We start from the raw sequence: 23,854 nt of genomic DNA on the forward strand, positions 1-23,854 counted from the left end.
CTCTTTTTTTTCTGTGTTTATGTGGTTTTGCTCAGGATTGCCAATGTCATTTTTTTGTGACTTAGATTTCATAAAACAGAAAAGCCTCCCCATTTCTCTCCTTTTTTCCAAACCCAAACATTTCTGATCTAATTTAAACATATAGCATTGCTCATACAGTATAAAGCAGTCAGTTGCATAACGGATTACATTACAGGTCACAGACAGTTTTGAGACACTGAATCAAATTTTGACAAATTATATTCTCCTGGGCCAAATTAATACCTGTACCTTAATATCTGTTATTTTAAGACACCTGCACGATTTCAAAATAATTGCCCAAATAAAATAATCAATCTACTGTTGTTCCATTGTGGTTGTCTTCAGGGGGGTAACCTGTTAAGAAGAGATCATTTATAATAGACTGAGATGGATTCATAGCTGCCACATCCCTAACTGTGTCTACGTCCTATCTGCTCAATACATAAGAATACTGCAAATACACATTAGAATGGAAATTCTCTCCGGGCTAAATTATCTTTCCCAAATGAGTCATTCATTTCAAATTTAAATTAATAAGTAAATACATATTAAGATTCCCTTGCCGTAATAAAAATATTCAATCCAATATTCTACTCTTGTTAAACCATGTAGAGCTGTGAGGAATTATTGGTCTGCCGAACTTTCAAACGCTGTCATTGGTCAGAAAAAATCTGCAGTTAAACTTCTGTCTGTCTGCCCCAGAATGCAAAAAACTGAGAGAAGGAGGCAAGCCGTGGGCTTTTTCTGTTTACGAGCAGCTACTGTAACTGCTTCAACCAGTTAACCGCTATCAGGGGCGGCTTCTGTTAACTGTACGTTTTTTTTTCTTCTTTTTTTTTCCTTTTCTAGGGTCTGTGGTGGCAGCAGGCGAGAGATACCGTTTCCGTGGTTACCTGCACTGGCTCCGCCCTCCCCGCCACTCAAACGCAGACGCCCTGTGCTGTCCTTTCAGGCCCCGCCTCCTTCTCCTTGCCTCCAGACGTGGCGTCTTCGGGGGAAAAGACCGCGATAAGGACCAAACGAAAACCGACCCAGGAGGGAAAAAGATCCGGCTGAAAGAATCTTAAGAAATAATTAAAGTCAAAGAGGCTCTGGTTGGAAGCCTTCAGGAGGGTATGGTCAAAAGGAACGCAGCATATTTGGCCCTTCCTGCAAACTGTCGCTTCTGTCTGGTCCTGTTTCAGGGAGCTGTCAGGCTGTAGGCTCGTTGCAACACCTAGCAGGGAAGAGATTTGTGTGTTCTGCATGCGTTTAATATTTAAATTTGGATCGCTTTACTCTTAACCCCGCTTCATTTGTGGCTGCAAGCTCGTCTTTTTTGCGAAATTAGACTACTATACTACCGCAGTGTAGAATAATTGTGTAAGGAGCTGGTCTTAAGGCCACAGGTTCGATTCCCAGGTTGGACACTGCCGTTGGTCCCAGGTAGGACACTGCCGGGCAAGGTACTTAACCTGAATTGCTTCAGTATGTATCCAGCTGTATAAATGAATGCAACGGCAATGCTGTGTAAAAAGTTGTTTAAGTCTGCTAAATGCCTGTAATGTAATGTAATGTAATGTAAGAAGAAGACAGCTCGGACCAACTGCCAGATGAGGTCAACAGGAAAGATGAGGGTGTGGACAGTGCAGTGAATTCTACTAAAGATCACCAGTGTGACAGATGCACAGATGGTGATACATAGCAATGAGCAATGCTCTCTAAACCACAGGGTTTGACACAAAAAGGGCCCTTTTTCCAAACTGCACACCCACGCAATTTCAAAAAAGAAAAAAAAGAGAAACCACAAAGCAAAAGAGGGAGGACGAATGTAACAAATTAAATGTCCTAAGAGTTTTTTTTTTTTTTTTTTACTGTACCCCCCACTCAGGCCCCATGGGGAGTGATAAGAAGCAGAGGCGGGAGGAATTGAGAATTATACAGAGAGTAGCAACCAAGTAGCAGTTAAATATAGATTACCGCCCCTTCTTGGGGAACCAACGTTTGACAGAGCGAATTTTTTGCAGATCGACTCCAGCCTGCTATCTGAATACTGACATTTTGCGTCAGTGAGCCCACAGGTAAGAAACAAGGTTTTTTATTTATTTATTTTTTAAGCCTGTATTTATTCTAGCTTTGAAAAGATAACATTCATAGCAAAATGCTTAATCAGAGATACTTTCTGAAATAAGATTAATAGCATCAAGCTTGGCTGAGGATTTACTCTCAGCTGAAAACATGCACAGTGACATGCTTAGCTAAAGATTAGCTTACTGAGTGAATGGCACATATTACTTGGCAGAGCGGCAGTGTAGTGAAATTGGTAAGGAACTGGTTTTGTAACCAAAAGGTCACAAGTTCGATTCCTGGGTAGTGCACTACCATTGAGCTTGAGTATATATTCAGCTGTATAAATGGATGCAATTTTTTTTTTAAATGCAATGTCAAATGTTCTGTATGTTGCTCTGGATAAGAAAGTCTGCTAAATGCCTATAATGTAATGTTGCCCATAGAGGTTACCAACCAACCTAAGATGCAACTTAAATAGATTGTGTGATTATTGTACTCAAAATGTACGCATTCAAGAGGTCTGGTTAAATTCTGACTTTACATATTCACCTATTTCAAAGTAACTCATCAAAGGAATTACAGATCGCGCCCATTAACCTTGAAGCAAAGCCCTGGTCTCTACACTAGGGTGGACCCACAGCAGCAGCAGCATCTACTCCCCTACACAGAGAGCAGGAGAGGTGTGTTAAATTGGGCCGAACGCAGTTAGAGTTGGTTAGGAACGGTTTGTGTAGTGTTTATTAAGGAGAAGTATCTTCGGTGTAAAGCACTATTTAGCTGTTGAATCTCGTTTAAACTTTTGAGCCTGTGGCTCATTAATCCTTTTAAAAAAACGAAAACAATTTCAATCCCCAGAATATCCCTCTCAAATGCACACATCACATATGAAGTGCAAGGCAATATATCTAAAATATTTTACATCACGGAAAGCTAAGAATTCAAAATCTTTGGAAATGATCACCAATCTGTGGTGTTTTCCAGCTGGTATACCAGCAAATCGATACCAACATGCAAAAATAAATTCAACATCAGCATTATTTGCAAACTTGTACTAACCGGATTGTGCCGCCAGGTTTTGCATTATAGAACATAAAAACCCTAAATAAAATTTGCTTGTTCACCTCACCCCCCAAAATTGAAATGAGATCTGTTAGGTGTTTGATAGCATGCATGGCCATTTCTGACATAAGCCTATCTTAAGAGGCCAAATAATCCCTTAAAATACGAAAAGCGCAATTTAGAAAGAAAAGAAAAAAAAACTCGTTAATATCACAGGATTGCATTTGTGGTTGGATCAGACACGAGCACTCCCAGGGGTCCCCCAGCATCGAGCTTCAAAACCACTGAGCTAAACTGTATTGGCTTGTGAGAACAATCGCTTCTTGCTGGAAGTGGCGCTTTTAGACCAGCAGAGGGCAGTGTTACATACCGGCCAAATGACCCACCATTGAACTCCTCAGACAGCGCAGTGACGGAGGACATTGACGGCAGTATGTGATTCTCAAATGAGACGTTAAACTGATGTTCTTATTCACCGTGCCGTTAAATACCCGATAGTAAGTAAAGGAGTAAGGTATGGTATTTTAGCCATATCACCATAACTTGTGTTTATTTACTTTTGGAAATAAACGTGCTCCTTTAAAAAAAATTGAGAATTAAGGATTGATCCAGCCCTTGGTTCACCTCAGAGCTATCAAATTTATTTCACTCTAGAAATAAAGCATGGGACCTGGCTAGACATTCAGGTGACCCTGGTCATTGGCTTGCTTTTAGACAATTAAGGAACAAATGCACATCATCAGTGAGGAGAGGCAAGGCAGATAATTCTAATAATTAATTTACCAGCTCCTATACAAATCTTACAACATTCTGGAAGATTGTAAATTCTACCAAGCAATATAATGCCACATCACTACCTGTCCATGTCAATTCTGACACTACTGAACCACTTAATACTCAGCCAAAATGCACAGCTTTTAATAAGCATTTTGCAGATGCCGGTCAGCTCTTTCATAATGTATGCAAAACAAACACGCAGGGGCCCTCTTCCTTATCTGCCTGCAGTGAGACCGGGGCGGGGGAATGACTGATCATGAGGGAGTCACATGGTGTTAAATCCCCTTTCCTACCGTGTGTTTTTTTTTTTGTGTGTGTACCAGTGTGTGTGTGTGTGTGTGTAACGAGCACACAGGCTGTAATGTTCATTTTTATGCAGATAATACAGTTCTCTGTTGCTTTTCTCTATCACACTCTATCCCCTTGGCAGTTAAGAATCTGCAGCTTACTTTTGTTTTTGTTTTTTGCGAAGGGCACTCATACATCTTTCATTTGTTTTAAATAGTGATATTACCAGGTGCATGCCATTTACCAGGTCAAAAAATATTTTGAAAATGCCAATCTTCAGATATGCACTCCTATTGAAACTGTCTCCCATTATAAATACTTGGAAATCTGGATTGATGATAAATTTACCTTTTTAAGTTGCACATAACCAATCTAGTTTAAAAAACTGCGGGTCAAGCTTGGCTTCTCAAAAAAGGAACAGAACTTGCTTCCCAGTAATTACCAGAAAGAAGTTAATTGAATCCATTTTTCTTTCTGTCCTTGATTATGGGGGTGTAATTTATAGACATGTAGCTCGTGCTACTCTGCGGCATCTAAATGCTGTATATCATAACGCACTTAGATTCATTACTGGGGATCATTCTGGTACTCATCACTTTGTTCTATATAAGAAGGAGAGCACATATAATACCTATTTTAAAGTCATTGCATTGGTTGCCTATCAGTTTTACAATTGATTTTAAGATTTTCTTACTACTTTTTAAACACTGAATGGCCTGGCACCAGCCTATCTCTCAGACATGCTTTTTGGATATGTACCTGGCAGGCGCCTCAGATCCTCTGCAGCTGGCCTCCTAGTCGTTCCAAGGAATTCAGCAAAAACGCACGGGGAAACAGCTTTTAGCCACTGCGGCCCTAGCCTCTGGAACAGTCTGCCTAAGGATCTGAGGGACTCCTCCTCTGTAGACCTTAAGACATATCTTTTTAGCCTGGCTTTTGCTTAAGGTGCCTCGTCATTTGTTGTTTTATTCATCTATGGTTATTTTATTCTTTTATTTGTTGTTTTGTTTTTTTTGTGCCTTTGCTCACCTCTGTTTGTTTACTTTTGTTTTTATAGCATTGTCTTTCAGTCATGTGCGGCACATTGGGCTACAGCCACTGTATGAAATGTGCTATATAAATAAAGATTGATTGATTGATTGATAGATTGATTGATTGATTGATTGACGGTTGGGTGGCCCTCTCTATCTGTAAGAAATTATCACCATTTGAATCTCTGTATAAAGGCATCCTTCACAAATGACCCTTTTACCTCACTTCACTTTTAGTAATGAAATGTGTGCCCTATAATACACATTCCCAAGATTGTTTTTGAAGTTCCTCACATCTGCTGGAAACCTGGGTAAAAGTGCTTTTAAACTCTATTCCCCTCAAACCTCGAATGTATTACATAAGGAACTATGTATAGCGTTGTTTACAGAGACACTGTCACACAGGCACTTTACAGTGGAAATAAAAGATTGGTCAACAGTTCTGAACCGCCCCAACCCTCCACCCCCTTCAATAAACAAGCCCAAATAAGGTTTTTTTTTTTTTCTTTTTTTTTTCAAATTCCATACACTCAACCACCCGAGCCGGGAGGCCAAATACAGAAGGAAAAAAAAAAAATTTCAGCGACCTAAGAAGAAAACGGAAGGTCTCACGAACTTGATGAGAAGTGACGTTTATTCAGAGGAACGGAAGTTCTCAGAAAAACAGTAACGCACCGGTTTCAGCGGAGTTCAGTTTGAGCCTCGTTCTCAGGACTGAATGTTTTTACCTTTATTCATACATTGTTTTCTGGGGAAACAGAAATGCATATTCATAATAATGTGACTTGATCGGTACCTGGCCTCCGTAAATCAACCAGTCTGCTCATCAAGAAGGGGTCTGATGTTCCAGACCAGTTCCTTAGCCAGTTCCTCAAGTTCTTGCTTGGAATAGTTTCTGGCCACCCACTCCCGGTTGCTATTCTATAACAATAGAATGCAAATCAGTGGCGACGAGTTGCCAATAACCTGCATTGTCCTTATCATCGAAAGTTGACCGAAACTACCTGGGCGGTTGATGTAGGCTACTAGTGTTTGAGACTTGAGTGGATAGTCTTAGAGCGCTCAGAAAATGAAAATATCGCAAGTGTATGAGATGAACTGCATGTGGTGCAACCGCATTTGCTGTACTGTTTTTGAATCTCCATTCGAAATTAATGGAATTGTGCGTCCAAAAGCAGGAATTCCTCATAAGGCACGAATAATTCACATTTCTGTTATTTATATGCAAGCACAAAAAGCCTGCATTTATTTATGACTTTAAAAATGTCTGTATATAGTTGGACAAAGTCTGTTAAAAATGTAATTCACTCAAATTATTTGTATAGCGTTGTTTACAGAGACACTGTCACACATGCACTTTACAGTGGAAATAAAAGATTGGTCAACAGTTCTGAACCGCCCCAACCCCCCACCCCCTTCAAAAAACCAGCCCAAATAATGTTTTTTTTTTTTTTTACTCCCCAGTAAAAAAAGGGAATAAAATCCTGTAGGCGCTTTAAAAAAAGAATCGTATAAACCATGTCCATGCATCCATATCAATTTACCTGGCTTGGAGAGCCCACAGTGCGCGCGCACCGTTTCTGAGGCGCTTGACGTGGAGATGAGCGTAACTGTTGAATCCAAGTAAATTCATCTGCAGCGCCGTGCACAAGAGAAGTGTACACAAAGAACTACACCCAAACTGGAGACACTTTGTTCAAGCTTATAGCTTTATGTCTGAAAATGTAATGTTCAGTGTCCCGCTTTATAGCTGTTACAGGCTCATTTATTTTACGTGGCTTTAAAACGTTACTGGCAGAAGAAAAACTGAAAAACAACCAGAAATAAAATACTGAGTACGAATTATATTTAATAGGATACATGGGCTACCATAACTGATGTTGAAAATGAAAAGCACGTGGTTCACGTTATAATACATTTTAAAATGAATTAGTTTGTGGTAGTGGAAGACAGTCTTAAACGTGTAAGCCTCATATAAACGCATTTAACTGCTTTTGTACAATACACAAAGGCCCTTAGCTTCACTGAAACTTAAACTGGACCAACTTGAATCCCAATATATATATATATGAGTTATTTATGAGTATATGCCCGGCAGCACATAAAACCTGGCACACTTTATGTGTGTTTATCACAGGTCGCTTTAAGCAATAAGTGCATGCCGAAGGTCATTGGAACAACTACAAACAGCTACTCCAAACACGCGACTTTAGATTTTAATATGCAGTTGATACGGGCAAAAAAAATACGCATTCTGGATAGGCAATTCAGAGACCGAGCTGAAGCTGAACTATAGTGATATCTGTCTGACTTTAAGACCCTGGCGTTTCACATCGACAACAGCCTTGGATTTTGATAAAGGGATGGGGTGGGACAGTGTATTTAAACTTAAATACAGCCATGTCCTTACCTCTCCAAGGATTGCGCAGTTGACATTTAGAACGGTCAGCTGTGGCATTCTTTAGTGGTCTTGACATTGTGGTTTGGAACAGCTTCCAGATGGAGTGGCTATGGACCGATATATTCTCGCATCCACTGTGGGCTTTTTCCACGCTGGTCTTGGGGCTCGTCGTGCGCGCACAGCGGAGGGGACCGTGGGACCCGCGCGCGTGTCCCGTGGAGCTCAAAGGGAAGACCGCAATCGTCACTGGAGCGAATACAGGTGATGGAAATTTAAGTAGCCGCTTTGAACCGACGAGGAAAGCTTTGGCGCGCGACTGACGAAATGAAGAACACTGGCACAGCTGGGTTATTTTTTTGTGTGTGGTTCTGACTCTAGCTGTAGGCTATAACACGGCTTGACCCCTCGAACTACCATGTTGAGAACTTTAATATAATTAAACCTTGAAGTGCCTTTGCATTGTGAAATAATGAACGAGCTAAAACTATTGCATAATTAAATACGCCATGGAGTTAGGTAGGAAATTGACGTTGAGCTGGCTAATGCAATTTTGTGCGACAAAGTTGACTTAGAAACCGTCAAGAACGCTGTTGTAGTACTGTTAATAATTTGATTTGTTTCACTAAATTCCCATTTTATAATTTATCCCGTTTATAACGCTGTCTACCTACCGGGGTTATGCGTTCACTTGCGGGGTCCCTCAAGGAGGAAACGCGGCTAATATTTGCTCTGTGACAGGATTCCGGTGTGAGGACTTTGACCGCCCTTAATACATTTAATTGGTTCAATGTTATAAAATACAACGGGGACTCGTTTCTACGAGATCTGCTGGGCGATCTCGATCTGTTTCTATATCGATGACGCTTTCGAGGTCTTGGCGTTCAGCTACTGCTGAGTTCGAGTTAATTTTCCTAATGTTTAATAACAATGGACTGTGCTTTTTAACGAGCGTCTGTATTGCTCGAAACATTGTTTCAGTGTCTAACAGATATAGTGAGATCTTAAATTTACAACAGAAAGTGTGACTTCATTTTAAGGTCGGCTAGACAACCTCTTAACAAGAGACATTTCTCCTTTCGGTGTATGTATTGATTAATGATATCAGTTTGTACTGCTCAGGATTACCGAATAAAATGTATAAAGAATATAACTGTCTATTCTCTCTAACTCTCTCTCCCTCCCTCTCTCTCTATCTCTCTTTCTCTCTCCCCCCTCTTGCTCTCTCTCTCTTTTCCTCTCTTTCCCCCTCTCTCTCTCTCTCTCAGGGATCGGAAAGTTCGTAGCTCTGGACTTTGCGCGGCGCGGTGCTCGCGTGATCCTCGCGTGCCGGAGCGAGGCGAGGGGTTCGGCGGCTGTACGGGAGATCCGTCGGCGTAGCGGAAACCAGGACGTGCACGTGCGCCTGGTGGACACCTCCTCTCTGGCCTCTGTCAGGGCCTTCGCCGAGGGCATCCTGCGCGAGGAGAAGCAGCTGCACATCCTGGTCAACAACGCCGGGGCCTCAGGTGGAGATAGGTTCCAAACACATTACATTGCATTACATTTATTTGGCAGACGATTTTATCCAAAGCGACCTACAATAAGTGCGTACCAAAGGTCACTGGAACAGCTACAAAACACGTGTCATATAAACACTCCCTGTTAAGGCTATGTTCACAGGACCTTTTTAAAAACTCATTTCTTTAGCTGTTTATTGGTGCTCATGTCCATAAAAAAAAGGCGTACTCAAGTGCAATATACTGTTTGGAACCATGGGAATTATGGATTATATTATATTTTCTGCATGTCCCGTGGATGCTGTACCCCTTTTTTTGAAAACCTATACATACAACTAACTGTCAACCGACCACAACAATGTTTAAATACTCAAAATACTTTAAGCCCCTTTTTGACACTAGTGATATTCTTGAAGGTTTCTGATTCGCGTCCAATCCAAAACACACCGTTGCTAATCAAAAGCGCGAGTAGCTACAGTCAGCACTGTTTGCGCATTGCTCACGACTGCAATGCCTGTCACGCCCAGTGCCTCCTCACACTAAAACAGCCAGCGGGCTTATTTCTTAAGACTCTTTTGTTTTGCATTGATTTATTCCAAAATAAATGCAAATTTTCACCAACAGTAAAACAAGAGACTCCTGACACGTGATGGCACGTTTTGGTCAGCAAGATCCCCGAGTATTTCTCCGGGTTTTCAGAGGGGCTACAGCATATTTTTAAAAAATGCAGGAATTTGTTGTGGTGTGTGCATATAAGTGTGTGTAGGTGTTTGTTGTGGTGTGTGTATATAAGTGCTTGTAGGTGTTGTGGTGTGTATAAGTGTGTGTAGGTGTTTGTTGTGGTGTGTGTATATAAGTGTGTGTAGGTGTTTGTTGTGGTGTGTGTATAAGTGTGTGTAGGTGTTTGTTGTGGTGTGTGTATATAAGTGTGTGTAGGTGTTTGTTGTGGTGTGTGTATATAAGTGTGTGTAGGTGTTTGTTGTGGTGTGCGTATAAGTGTGTGTAGGTGTTTGTTGTGGTGTGCGTATAAGTGTGTGTAGGTGTTTGTTGTGGTGTGTATATAAGTGTGTGTAGGTGTTTGTTGTGGTGTGTGTATATAAGTGTGTGTAGGTGTTTGTTGTGGTGTGTGTATATAAGTGCTTGTAGGTGTTGTGGTGTGTATAAGTGTGTGTAGGTGTTTGTTGTGGTGTGTGTATATAAGTGTGTGTAGGTGTTTGTTGTGGTGTGTGTATATAAGTGTGTGTAGGTGTTTGTTGTGGTGTGTGTATATAAGTGTGTGTAGGTGTTTGTTGTGGTGTGTGTATATAAGTGCTTGTAGGTGTTGTGGTGTGTATAAGTGTGTGTAGGTGTTTGTTGTGGTGTGTGTATATAAGTGTGTGTAGGTGTTTGTTGTGGTGTGTGTATATAAGTGTGTGTAGGTGTTTGTTGTGGTGTGTGTATATAAGTGTGTGTAGGTGTTTGTTGTGGTGTGTGTATATAAGTGTGTGTAGGTGTTTGTTGTGGTGTGCGTATAAGTGTGTGTAGGTGTTTGTTGTGGTGTGCGTGTAAGTGTGTGTAGGTGTTTGTTGTGGTGTGCGTATAAGTGTGTGTAGGTGTTTGTTGTGGTGTGTGTATATAAGTGTGTGTAGGTGTTTGTTGTGGTGTGTGTATATAAGTGTGTGTAGGTGTTTGTTGTGGTGTGTATATAAGTGTGTGTAGGTGTTTGTTGTGTGTGTATATAAGTGTGTGTAGGTGTGTATATAAGTGTGTGTAGGTGTGTATATCAGTGTGTGTAGGTGTGTATATAAGTGCGTGTAGGTGCGTGTAGGTGTGTATATAAGTGTGTGTAGGTGTGTATATCAGTGCGTGTAGGTGTGTGTAGTTGTGTGTATAAGTGTGTATAAGTGTGTGTAGGTGTGTATAGTAGTGTGTATAAGTGGTTGTAGGTGTGTATATCAGTGCGTGTACGTGTGTATATCAGTGTGTGTAGGTGTGTATATCAGTGCGTGTAGGTGTGTGTATAAGTGTGTGTAGGTGTGTATATGAGTGTGTGTATAAGTGTGTGTAGGTGTGTATATGAGTGTGTGTAGGTGTGTGTATAAGTGTGTGTAGGTGTGTATATGAGTGCGTGTAGGTGTGTGTATAAGTGTGTGTAGGTGTGTATGAGTGTGTGTAGGTGTGTGTATAAGTGTGTGTAGGTGTGTATATGAGTGTGTGTAGGTGTGTGTATAAGTGTGTGTAGGTGTGTATATGAGTGTGTGTAGGTGTGTGTATAAGTGTGTGTAGGTGTGTATATAAGTGCGTGTAGGTGCGTGTAGGTGTGTATATAAGTGTGTGTAGGTGTGTATATCAGTGCGTGTAGGTGTGTGTAGTTGTGTGTATAAGTGTGTATAAGTGTGTATAGTAGTGTGTATAAGTGGTTGTAGGTGTGTATATCAGTGCGTGTACGTGTGTATATCAGTGTGTGTAGGTGTGTATATCAGTGCGTGTAGGTGTGTGTATAAGTGTGTGTAGGTGTGTATATGAGTGTGTGTAGTTGTGTGTATAAGTGTGTGTAGGTGTGTATATGAGTGTGTGTAGGTGTGTGTATAAGTGTGTGTAGGTGTGTATATGAGTGTGTAGGTGTGTGTATAAGTGTGTGTAGGTGTGTATATGAGTGTGTGTAGGTGTGTGTATAAGTGTGTGTAGGTGTGTATATGAGTGTGTGTAGGTGTGTGTATAAGTGTGTGCAGGTGTGTATATGAGTGTGTGTAGGTGTGTGTATAAGTGTGTGTAGGTGTGTATATCAGTGCGTGTAGGTGTGTGTAGTTGTGTGTATAAGTGTGTGTAGGTGTGTATATAAGTGTGTGTAGTAGTGTGTATAAGTGTGTGTAGGTGTGTATAGTAGTGTGTATAAGTGGTTGTAGGTGTGTATATCAGTGCGTGTAGGTGCGTGTACATGTGTATATCAGTGTGTGTAGGTGTGTATATCAGTGCGTGTAGGTGTGTGTAGTTGTGTGTATAAGTGTGTGTAGGTGTGTATATAAGTGTGTGTAGGTGTGTGTATAAGTGTGTGTAGGTGTGTATATCAGTGCGTGTAGGTGTGTGTAGTTGTGTGTATAAGTGTGTGTAGGTGTGTATATCAGTGCGTGTAGGTGTGTGTAGTTGTGTGTATAAGTGTGTGTAGGTGTGTATATAAGTGGGTGCAGGTGCATGTTGTGCTGAGTGTATACTGTAAGTGTATCTCTGTGCAGTGACGTCTGACTTGTGTTCTCCTGCAGGCCTGCGTAGAGCCATCACTCCCGATGGCCTGGAGGTTTCCTTCGCCACCAATCACCTGGGGCCCTTCCTGCTCACCAGCCTGCTATTGGGTAAGCCAGCTGTCCCCTCTGTTTGCTATTGGCTGAGCCAGCTGACCCCTCTGTTTGCTATTGGCTGAGCCAGTGGTCCCCACTCTTTGTTATTGGCTCAGTTACAGCACTTGCAAAGTCAGTATCATTTTCTTTGAGTGTGAGTAATTGTTTTTGTTTCTTTGTCTATTCTCTCTAACTCTCTCTCCCTCCCTCTCTCTCTCCCTCTCCCTCTCTTCCCCCTCTCTCTCTCTCTCACCCTCTCTTCCCCCTTCTCCCTCTCTCTCTCTCTCTCTCTCTCTCTCTCCCTCTCTTCCCCCTCTCTCTCTCTCTCTCTCAGACCTGATGAAAAGCTCCGCCCCAGCGCGCATCGTGAACGTGTCCTCGGTCAACCACTGGAAGGGCGTGGTCGACTTCTCCCATTTCCACGGCGACAACCTGACCTACACGATGGACAGCGTTTATAACCACACCAAGCTCCACAACATCCTCTGCACCAACGAGCTGGCCCGCCGGCTGCAAGGCACAGGTACCACCAGCAGGGGCAGCGCGTGGCGAGGGGACTGGGCCGGTGGGCAAAGCAAAGCAGGGTCACTGGTCTTCAGCTGGCATGCATGAGCTTATGAAGAAATTTAGTGTAAATGTGAGATCAAAGTTCCAGTCCACGGATGGACCCCATGGTCTGGAATCTGTTAAGGCTCTGTTCTAGTGTGTGGGTGGGCCCCATGGTCTGGTATCTGTTAAGGCTCTGTTCTAGCACATGGATGGGCCCCACGGTCTGGTATCTGTTAAGGCACAAAATGATGCATTATAGGCTGTAGCGCCCCCAAGAGATGGGGGGTTTTTTTAGTTGGCCGAGATAACAGCACACCAGCGACCCCTACTGGCCGATCAGGCCCTGCAAGTTCGCCGGTTGAGCTGCACACACGCAAAGTGTCTTCCCGTGATTCGTGTCTGAGCCCATCTGAACCACCGCGTGATAGGAAGTGGCGGTGTGACATCACACACCTGTCTGCGCTCTGCCAAATCGATGGCGGAGGTCACGACGAGCACTCCACCGGGGACTGTGATTGGGCACTGGGGGTTAAAAAAGGGGGAAAGCCCCCCCACCCCCCCCAAAAAAAAACATCAGATAATGTCCATGGACACAGACTCTGCTCAGCCCTGTGGTACAGGTTAATCTGTCTCGCCTATACATTCACTCCCCTGTGTCATTCTCACCGCCGCAGTCACCGCCGCAGAGACTCGGGTTCAATCCCCGGCAGCGGTACTTCCGGCTTGGTCAGACGTTCCTACGGACACAGGGTGTGAGTCCTGATCGTTGCATTAGCGACTCCTACTGGTTGGTCGGGGGCGCCTGTTCAGCAGGGAGGGGATCTGGGGGGGAGATCGCGTGAACCTCCGCGCGCGTTACGCTCTCCCAGTGAAACTCCTCGCTGTCAGGTGAGAAAGAAGCGGCTGGTGACTCCACATGTATCGGATGGGGAATGTGGTAGTCTACACCCTCCCCAGACCGACAGAGGATAGCGCATCGACCAAGACTGTGTGATACACACGGGGAAATGGTATAACGGCTAAATTGGGGAGAAAATAGGAGAAAATGGGAAAAAAAAAAAAAGAACTGTGCAGTCAAGCTAGGGTGTCAGAAAGACCAGCAGCATTACTGAGGGGGCATTGCAGCTTAACAGTCAGGAAAGCAGGTGGCTTCTAACCTGGAGGTTGCAGGTTCAAATCGCAACTGAAAAGAACGCTGCCGTTGTGCCCTGGGGCAAGTTACGCAATCTTTATTTTTTTTCAGTCTACATATAAACTCATAAATGGCTTATATATGGTGGTAAAGTGGAACATGTGCAGGTTTGCTCTGGGCAAGGGGGTGTCTGCAGAGAAAGTGAGCGACAGCCTCTCTGACGCTCCCAGCCGAGGGTCCTGCCGATCGGGTTGTGCCGCAGGTCTGAGTTCACCTCCTGGCACGCTGTGCGCGTGCCTGCGTTACAGGTGTGACCGCCAATTCCCTTCACCCCGGTGTGGTGATGACGGAGGTGATGAGGAACTACAACTGGCTGATCAGGTTAATCTTCAACCTGGTGGGAATCTTCTTCTTCAAGGTAAAATGGCGTCGCTCGCTGGTTCCCTCAGCACGGCCGGCACTCTGTGGCCCTCGTGAACTGGAGAAACCGAAACAGTTTAAACGGTTTTTGGGGACGTCCTGCTCTGGGATGTTGAGTTGCGAAACATGTTGTTAATCATAAACACACCGTAAAAGCTAAAGGAAAAACAAATACAAAACACATGAACATATTTACTTTAAATGACAGAAAACAACCTTTATGCACATGGCTGTACTAATTCCCAGAGTCTCTTTTAAGTATCCCTTTATTTTGCTACTGAGTTTAAGCCAACAAAAGTGCATATTAAATGTATAACTTCAAACGTTTTTACCGAATTAAAATGTACTTCCATGAATGTGTATTCATATAATGTGCATCCATACATCACAATAGTACGAAGCCCGTCTGGTGACGTTTGTGAAAAAAGAAATTATTGCATGGCCACAAATGAATAATGCATGGGAACGAGGTAATTAAGTCGTGGCCACGAGATAATTAATATTATTATTATTATTAGTCATCTCCATGGGAAGACTGTTCGTTGTTGCTTTAGCCGCTTGCAAACACAAACATGGACAAGTGTGAATTAATTTCGTTTAATTTTTAATCTGGGAACGAATCACAACGACGTGCTTCAGTCGCTTGCGAGTGACGGGCTATAAGCCGGTTGCATATCCAGTGGGTCACCGAGGTGGGCGTGTGAACTATACTGTATACCTGGAAAATGATTAGCCTGGCTCGGAGAGTGGCCAGCTCGCCTCTGAGAGTGTTAAGGAAGAACTGACAGGTCCAGCTTCACATAGACGTTAAGCTCCTCTGGACCCTCAGTAGCCTTATTATCGGCATTTCATTGCGCCATGGCATAATACCAAAGGGACAGAATGTGTGTCCCACGATGATATAGGATCGTAATTATAATAATAAAGGCATACGCACATTCAAAATTTAGCGCCTTGGAAAAGAGAAAAATAATGCAAAATTAGAAAATACTACCAGCACACTGCTATTATGCTCCCAAGTGATATATTTAACTTTAAATCCATGAGCAGTTACAACGTTTAGACCATTTTGGTTTTTGTCAAGTAAAAAGACCAACATGGTTGAAACGTGTTGTCCTACAGCATTCCACGAAAATGACCCTCTATTTTCTTATTCAAAAAAAAGTTGAACATTTCAAAAAGTTTTGAATATTTCAAAAATCTGAATACAAGCAACAATGTCTGGAACTAGCCGGTGTAAAAAAGTTTGAATGTAGTGCAAAAACTGTAGGACTAGTTACAGCTAGAAAAATTGGACGGAAAGTGCAGATAATAAAAAATATGAAAGATATCAAGAGTGGGCTTGCCGGAAGTAAGCCCACTAACTACAATCAATGACTTCATTCCCTGAGAAAGAAATCCTCAAAAACCTGAAAATGTCTGTTTGGTTTCAAGAAGACAGGTGAAAATTAGGTTGATTAAATACCTCTGTGAAAAAAGGTTAACTACTGAAATGACCTCCTAGAAGTATAATCCCATGGTTACAATAAACTGTTATATCCATGTGGAAAAAAATGTGAATATCATATGATTTTCATTTCTAACTTTGGACTGCAGAGGAAGTGGCATATCAGGTTAAGCCAGTTGCCATTATGTGAATGAGGTTTGCAGTAATCATTCTTAAGGTCACAAAGGGTTCCTGAGTTATATTTTCCGGACACAAGTTCATCATCGTTTCACCAAAGCTGCTTTACCCCCGGGGCCTTATCAGTGATTCCTTATCAGTGAGCCCTGAACCCTGAACCCTGAAGAAGTCGCTGGCATTCGCTGATAGCGCCGCGTCTGTACCATTCCTGTGCTTCAGAGTGGTGCATCGAGTCATGCGGGGGTGGGGGTGGGGGGGGGGAGGGGTGTGGGGTGAGTCAGGTTTGTCTGGTCTGTGAGTAACCGACCAGAACATTGTCCCCTAACCTACATGACCTACAAATAACACAAACCAAATGTATGTTCACAGCCCTTGCGAAAATGAGATATACCGATATGTATACATTTTGAAACGTGTTATTCAGACATTACAACATTGGGGGCAAATGAAAAAAAAATGATGAACCTGCCGTTTATGTTTGTCGCAGAGTGCGTTCTTTAATAAATCCACATTTACAACACAGGGCAGAGCACGTTTTAGTAGCATTTTCTAAAAGCGAAAGAAACTCTAACTGCCACGCCCCTCTGTTCGCTATTGGCTGAGCCAGCTGTCCCCTCTATTTGCTATTGGCTGAGCCAGCGGTCCCCCATGTTGTGAACCACTCACATGCCCATAAAAGGTTCAGAGGAAAGATCCACGCCCACTCAGGTTCTTTCAGAGCAGTGTTCTCTAAGTTAGTTTGAAATCCCCTCTTCAGAACATATTTTACATTCATTTGTGGCCCTGTTTTCTGCCAATTTGCAATAGCTAGTTAGTATGTGCTTGCGTATGTGATCTCGCTCGTCAGGGCAGACTCCTATAAGTCCAAGAGAGCACAGCAAAGCAGGTGTGTCTGATTCTGAGACATGGATGTCAAGCCACTGCTTCTTTCCATTTTGCAGTCAACAGTCATCAATTAGTGAGTCGCACAGGGACGCTTCACTTGTAGCTTGTGCGGGCAAACTGTATTGACCAGAGGGGGCCAATTTAGTCTTTTTAGAACTGGAAGCAATCAGCACCCTGATGCATACAATGGCAAATGATGCAACTAATGTAAACAGTGGTACATGATCTCAGGGGAGTGTGACCTATTTTATGCATGCTCTTCAAGCGTGATACTTCTAGCTTGTGTGTACTAGACTGATTAGAGCAGGGCTATTAAACTACTACTTAAAATATAATAAACAAACTATTCCTTAAAATATACTTAGCTATTATTATTCTGTCACTATTATGAGGTGTGCTGATGAAGACCTGATTATAGACACTAATTCTGATGAATTTAAATAATACGTTTTTCTTCTTAAGTTCCAAAGGGCTAATTAATTACATTTAACTGACATGTAATAGATATGTCAAATAATCATTTGACCCAGGTCTTAAGTACATGTATGTAGCACTCTCTTCCAGAATGAAGGTTTGAGAGAGGACATCTACTGTGTAGACCTGATTTTACTGCAGATTGTGGCAGACTTTTGGTCATGGTCGAGGATGTGTTTTCTGTTTTCCATTGGAGAAAAGAGGCTTGGCCTGAAGGTAGCTCAGAGTACAGGGAACTCCTAACAGAGCAAATGGACCAGGCACGGTGAGCAGAGGGACTCTTTAAAGAAGGCTCTTGTTTACGTGACCACATGATTCATTAATTAAAATGCCATGCAGAAGTGAGCGAATGTGAGCGAGAAACAAGATCATATATGAGTCATTTGCGTAGGCAAAGGCTACTGTCAGCAAATGAGCTCCTCTTGAGAGTATTGATCGAGGAGGAAAAAGTGAGGGTGTGGAGGACGGAGTGTAGCACAGTGGGTAAGGAACTAGACTTGTAACCGGAAGGTCGCAGGTTCGATTCCCGGGTAAGGACACTGCCGTTGTACCCTTGAGCAAGGTACTTAACCTGCATTGCTTCAGCATATATCCAGCTGTATAAATGGATACAATGTAAAAAAAAATAAAATAAAAAAAATAAAAAAAATGCTTTGTAAAAAGTTGTGTAAGTCGCTCTGGATAAGAGCGTCTGCTAAATGCCTGTAATGTAATGGACGGTGTTCTTTGTGGCTTGCTTTGCTTGTTCCTTTTTCTTTTCTGAGGGACAAAGGGGAAGGGGACAAACTTAAGAAAAAAAAAAGCACTAGTTGTGTTGCTTTCTGTATCATGGCTGTATTTATAGACTTAAGGGGTTTGTGACGTACAAGGCATAAGCCACAGGGAATGTGTTCTGGCTCCTGCGCACATGCACACATCGTACGCATGCAGTCGCACACACGCACTCGCACACGCACACAGCATGTGGGAAATACGGTTTCACGCAACAGCTGCACTTCCGTCGCATCTGAGGCTCTCTGAGGTCTTAAAAAAAAACGAGTCAGATGGCTTTCAGCTGCTCTTTCTGTCAGTTGGTGTAATCAGAGGGGGCCTGCGGGCATAAGTGCTATATTTAACCTGCCAGCACAAAAATATACACCTGCATATCTGTGGCCCATCAATGGTCTGGATAAACCTGATGAGCCTGATCAGCTTCCTTGTTGCAAAAAAATAACAGACGTGCTGAACTGATCTCATGGAATGCCTACCAAATAATTAAAGAATCTTTTATTTAGGAGTCATATGCACTGCTTTTAGGAGAACTCCATAACTAAAACATTTTAAGATTGGCCCTTACATTTCCTTACAGTGGCTGTAGCTCCTGACTTCTGCCTGCTGTTTGTAAGGCAAGTTTTTGGATCTAGTTGGAAGCTTGCTCAGTAGGTAGTCACAGTGCACAAGGCTGGAAACCTGGAGTACTTTTTCAAACTACACAACCACTGACAGCAGAAACGAACTTTTAACTGACCACTGGTCTGTGTGACCAGTTTCATTTGCTTTGTTTGAACCAGAAGGAATTGTGTTGCATTGCATTTGTACAGGTAGAGATGTGCTTGCTGTCTAGCAAAGTCAGGAACCACAGCATGGTGGAATGGATTATTTTTACTGATGGACAGTGTGTATTCAATTTATACTTCACATTTTGCAAAAGCTATTATCAAGACTTATATTAACACAGCATATATAGCTTATATTACTTAATCACATATCCCATGTATGTAGCTGTGTGTTTGTTGATGCAGATATGCTTGAATATGGTTTTCAAAGCTACAATAGTAATGCCCCACCTACAAATTCAGCTGGTAAACTCTGTCTTACTTGCTCAAGTTCCATAACCATAATACTGTACTATTGCTTAAACACGGGATCAAAAGATTCAGATCCACACAGTTATGGTTGCTATTGGCTAAGCCAGCAGTCCCCTCTGTTTGCTGTTGGGTGAGCCAGTAGCCCCCTCTGTCTGCTATTGGCTGAGCCATTAGTCCCTTCTGTTTGCTATTGACTGAGCATGAGTCCCCTCTGTTTGCTATTGGCTGAGCCAGCTGTCCCCTCTGTTTGCTATTGGCTGAGCCGTTGGTCCCCTCTGTTTGCTATTGGCTGAGCATGAGTCCCCTCTGTTTGCTATTGGCTGAGCCAGCTGTCCCCTCTGTTTGCTATTGGCTGAGCCGTTAGTCCCCTCTGTTTGCTATTGGCTGAGCCAGTAGTCCCTAATCGTATTTTTAGCTAGAGAAAGAGAAACTCATTCACTGACTTTGTGCCTCTTTACCCCCCCCCCCCACCGCAGTCGGCTGAGGAGGGGGCCGTCACCACCATTTACTGTGCCGTGTCGGAGGAGGTGGAGGGCATCAGCGGGAAGTACTTTGACAGCGACTGCTCCCTCGTTCTCCCCGCCCCGCTCGCCCGAGACTCCGCCCTCGCCACCAAGGACTTTGAGGTCTGCGAGAGATTGACAGCCAAGCTGTGAGCCGACCTGCAGGGGGAGGAGGAAGAGGAGAAGCCAGGGCCAGGAAGCCGTTGTGGATGCGAGACCTCTTCAGGGACGGGTGCACAAAGTGAGAAAAGGGCACGCCTGCCTAGAAAAACAGTTTTACAACACTCCGTTACGATGCAGGATATATTTCACCAAAATGAGGGAATGAAAAGTTGTGACAGCAACAGTAACATAACAAATATTATTTTTTGTTTTATCAAATCAAAGGGGCAGATCGGGCACTTGGGGCAGAAGGGGCAGGGGCTCAAGGTGCTCACGCCCCCCCCCCCCCCCCCCATTACGCACATGCCTGGTGCAAAGGTCACAACCTGTCTTAATCCTGTTCTATTTATTGTTTCATAAGTGATGATGATGATGCAAAGCCATTATGAGACTGAGAGGGAAAAGCTCCATTGTGACATCATTAATGTCCCAAGAACCGACCGGAAAGTGGTCGGAATAAAGATAATCCACTGCAAAGATGTCCTCAATTTCATTCCCAGAGGCGCATGCTTGGCTTTTGCTTCCAACAATTTTCCTGGTTTGGTCAGCTAATTAACTGTATGCACCAACACTGGCTGGCTCAATCAGCTAATTAACTGCACACAACAACACTGTCTGCCTTGTGTATACGACCACAGTAGACCGTTCGCTATTGGGACTTAAGAACAGTTGTCACTCATGAACTCAGAAATGACTGGGCTAATTCGATCATTATGTGTGTTACGAGCCACATATCTACAGGTAAACCTCCAGTAAACCTGCCTAGCTATAACGTAAAAGCTAGAGCTGCAATTAAAGCTAGGCTTTGTGGCTTAAAATTTGTACCCTAACCTAGTGCATGTTGTGTGCTGAATATAAACCAAAAAAACGGAAGCAACATTTGGCACATCTACTAAGGCAGTCCCCCCCCCCATCCTAACTGGCTGAAGGGAAGTTGACCATGTAGGGCTGGACCAGCACTACCTCCAGACCTCTTCCCCAGCGCCATTGTTTCTTCCTCCTTCCTTCAGTTGAATGGTTTTGTTGGAATAAAATGCAGGCAAATAAATTTAAATAAAAACACCAGTAAGCCAACGGAGAAGAGGGTTGGCATGTGTTCCCCAAAGAGTCCATCCAACAAACAGATGGTATCCAAACACCAAAAAATATAGACAACCAAGATGCCGTCAAGCACGCAAGCCCGTCTGTAGGTCTCAGATTCAGTGACGCTTACTTTTCGAACTGCGCAATACAAAACAAAAATGGAGCATCGCGTAGTTCTGGCAGGCCACGAGAGTCAAGCGCTCCGGCCGAATCAGCTGATGGCTCAGCTGAGTGATGTTCGCCTATCACAGTACATTCACTTAACAGGGCGGTCTACTTAAACAGCCTCCCTCTACTCATTCGGCTGCTCCTCCTGCATGCAAGCTGCTGCACGTTGCTTTGTAAATCCCCTCCACCACCCCAGCTCCATCCCCATGCGTCAAGAATTTGCATTTCTCCATTCCTATGTGTTAAGAATTTGTATTGCTCCATCCCTATGTGTTAAGAAATTGCATTGCTCCACCCCTATGTGTTAAGAACTTGCTTTGCTGCTGGATCTGTTCTGTGTGTACCCCTTTAGGGGGGTTTGGCTGCTGGCCTCCCGGCCTTATCCACGCGGGCTGCGTGGTTGGCAGGAGAGCTCCAGAACAGAGCCATACCGCCAAACATAACTGTATTGCCTTTATTGTCAATAAAGTTCTAAAGTTGATGACAGAACAAGCACAATTGCATCCTCAGCATCTGTTCCTCGCTTCCAAAGGAATCCTCCTCTGCTCAAAACCGTGATGGGCTGACGTGTCATTCAGTTTATTCCACGAGCAGAATAACATGGGGAAAATGCTAGATTTCTGTTGCTATAGTTCAACGGACACGTTTTTTTTTAATGCAGTGATAATATCCGATTATTATGATTTTTTTTTTACAAAAGGCGTTGATGTTCTATATCGGTCAAGAGGGAGACGACTGGGTCATTTTGTTTGTGGAGACACTGCCTCCTGGTGGCTGTACTGTGCATAGCCTTCGGGCGTGATTTAAAGACACGCCCAGTGGGTGGAGTGCTCCAGGGAGGGGTCACCTTACAGCCTCGATAGGCATCACCCAGCATTCAGGAGCAGAATTCAGTGGGTGGCAGTGTAGTGTAATGGGTAGTCATGGGAAAGCAAACCTAAAGGTTGCAGGTTCGATTCCCCAGGTAGGACACTGCCGTTGTACCCTTGAGCAAGGTACTTAACCTGCACTGCTTCAGTGTATATCCAGCTGTGTAAATGGATGCAAATGCCATGTAAAAAGTTGTGCAAGACACTCTGAATAAAAGCATCTGGTGAATGCCTGTAATGTAATGTAAAGAATGTAATGGAATTCAGTCCTGCTGGAAAGAAGTGTTTGTAACAGAATATATAATTTGGAAGTAATTACTACCATATGCCGGTTGAAGAAAAGCATGCGTGATCCCGTTCATTCTCAAAGAGAACACCACCACAGTGATCCATAACTGCGTCTGTTCTGACCAAAGGCCAGATGTTGCATGTTTTGAATGTCTTTTTTTAGTCACCCAAAACCCAAGACCACAAAACATGTTTTTATTTCTTTTTTTTCCCGAAAATGAAAGCCTAAAACTGGCTGGTTTATGACAAATAACACCTGTTAGCCTCCCAGCCTGTGGGGCTGAACATGCTCTTTCTCTGAAATGACCCAGAACTCCCACACTGCATGTTTTTTTATTATTCCAGTTGACTTACAGGAAATTCACCATGAGTCCCTTTCCAGAAACTCATTGGGAAATGCTTAGAGAAACATTACATTACAGGCATTTGGCAGACACTCTCATCCAGAGCGACGTACAACAAAGTGTATAACCAGAAAGGTGGTCAGAGACAGAATCTGTGGCAGAATTCAGACAGATGCAACAAATTATTTCTTCTAGCAAAAACAGAAATTTTAATGCGCAATTATACACATCCACAATGTCTGTGGATAATTTTTTTTTTTTTTTTTTAAGTTGAAAGACAAAACCTGATATTTCCAAAACTCTCTTTTGTATAGCATGAGAGCCCGGTTAAAACCAGGGACGGGAAATTATCTTTATCTTGGCTACGGAGGAATTCCATGCATTGCGCAGTACATAGCCAGGTAAACCATTAACGTGTTGCTCACACACACTGAAAGCCTCCCGAGGTGGAGCGTGCTCTTGTGTGCCCCCGAGTGTGTTTGTGCATGTGCATACAAGCAAGTGTGCATGTCCCCCAAGTTTGCTTTTAAAACATGCCCTCATGAACAGTACCATCTGATGTTCAAAACATCGTCTAAACGTTCAAAACGTCGTCTGATGTTCAAAACGTCGTCTAAACGTGCAATAGATTAGATTTTAATTAGATTCAACTTTGTCATTGCACAGAGTACACGTACTGAGACAACGAAATGCAGTAGACAATAATGCATTCCTAACCCCATAAACATAGGAAAGATGTGAAATTATCATGTGACCTGTATATTTTGTGTTTTTTTTTTTACTAAAGAAACTGATGTGGTAAGAAAGATGAATTTTGACAGTTTTTACCCCAGAACAGAATGCAGGAGTGTCAGGGTTTTTGGGGAAATAGACCCAAGCAGAGTGGGTCTATTACACAAAGAATTTAATACAAACAAACTCAGGAATAAACCAAGGGGTCACAAGGGGTAAAACCACAAACTAAAAAACCAAAAAAACCACAGAACAGAACACAGGCTGGGCGGAACACAGGTAGGACAGAAATACGGGCAGGCGGAACACACACAAACAGGCGGAAACTCACACAAACA

At 43.1% G+C, this 23,854-nt stretch overlaps 1 protein-coding gene across 5 annotated transcripts; it reads left to right on the forward strand.

The window, feature by feature from the left end:
- The first annotated feature begins 1,003 nt into the window (after positions 1 to 1,003).
- Positions 1,004 to 21,775, forward strand: zgc:64106 (uncharacterized protein LOC393348 homolog). 5 transcript variants are annotated; one of them, XM_064308725.1, is made up of 9 exons: positions 1,004 to 1,134; positions 1,892 to 2,081; positions 2,631 to 2,750; positions 7,718 to 7,887; positions 8,892 to 9,131; positions 12,362 to 12,451; positions 12,771 to 12,959; positions 14,426 to 14,535; positions 19,844 to 21,775. In XM_064308725.1, the coding sequence occupies exons 4-9, from the start codon at positions 7,725 to 7,727 to the stop codon at positions 20,021 to 20,023; spliced, it is 972 nt and encodes a 323-aa protein (XP_064164795.1). In that variant the 5' UTR covers positions 1,004 to 1,134; positions 1,892 to 2,081; positions 2,631 to 2,750; positions 7,718 to 7,724; the 3' UTR covers positions 20,024 to 21,775. The 5 variants fall into 5 exon arrangements, with proteins under 5 accessions (XP_064164795.1, XP_064164794.1, XP_064164792.1 ...); XM_064308724.1 differs by having other exon boundaries at positions 2,653 to 2,750; XM_064308726.1 differs by having other exon boundaries at positions 1,013 to 1,134; positions 2,028 to 2,081; positions 2,653 to 2,750.
- The last annotated feature ends 2,079 nt before the right edge of the window (positions 21,776 to 23,854 follow it).

The sequence above is a fragment of the Anguilla rostrata genome, chromosome 14, assembly GCF_018555375.3.
Source record: "Anguilla rostrata isolate EN2019 chromosome 14, ASM1855537v3, whole genome shotgun sequence".
Lineage (NCBI taxonomy): Eukaryota > Metazoa > Chordata > Actinopteri > Anguilliformes > Anguillidae > Anguilla > Anguilla rostrata.

Excerpts from the sequence above, each read along its gene's own strand:
- zgc:64106 (XM_064308725.1), top strand. The coding sequence starts at position 7,725 with ATGGAGTGGCTATGGACCGATATATTCTCGCATCCACTGTGGGCTTTT. Across the intron at positions 12,960-14,425 it reads CCGCCGGCTGCAAGGCACAG|GTGTGACCGCCAATTCCCTT; the intron begins GTACCACCAGCA and ends CCTGCGTTACAG. Across the intron at positions 14,536-19,843 it reads TGGGAATCTTCTTCTTCAAG|TCGGCTGAGGAGGGGGCCGT; the intron begins GTAAAATGGCGT and ends CCCCCACCGCAG.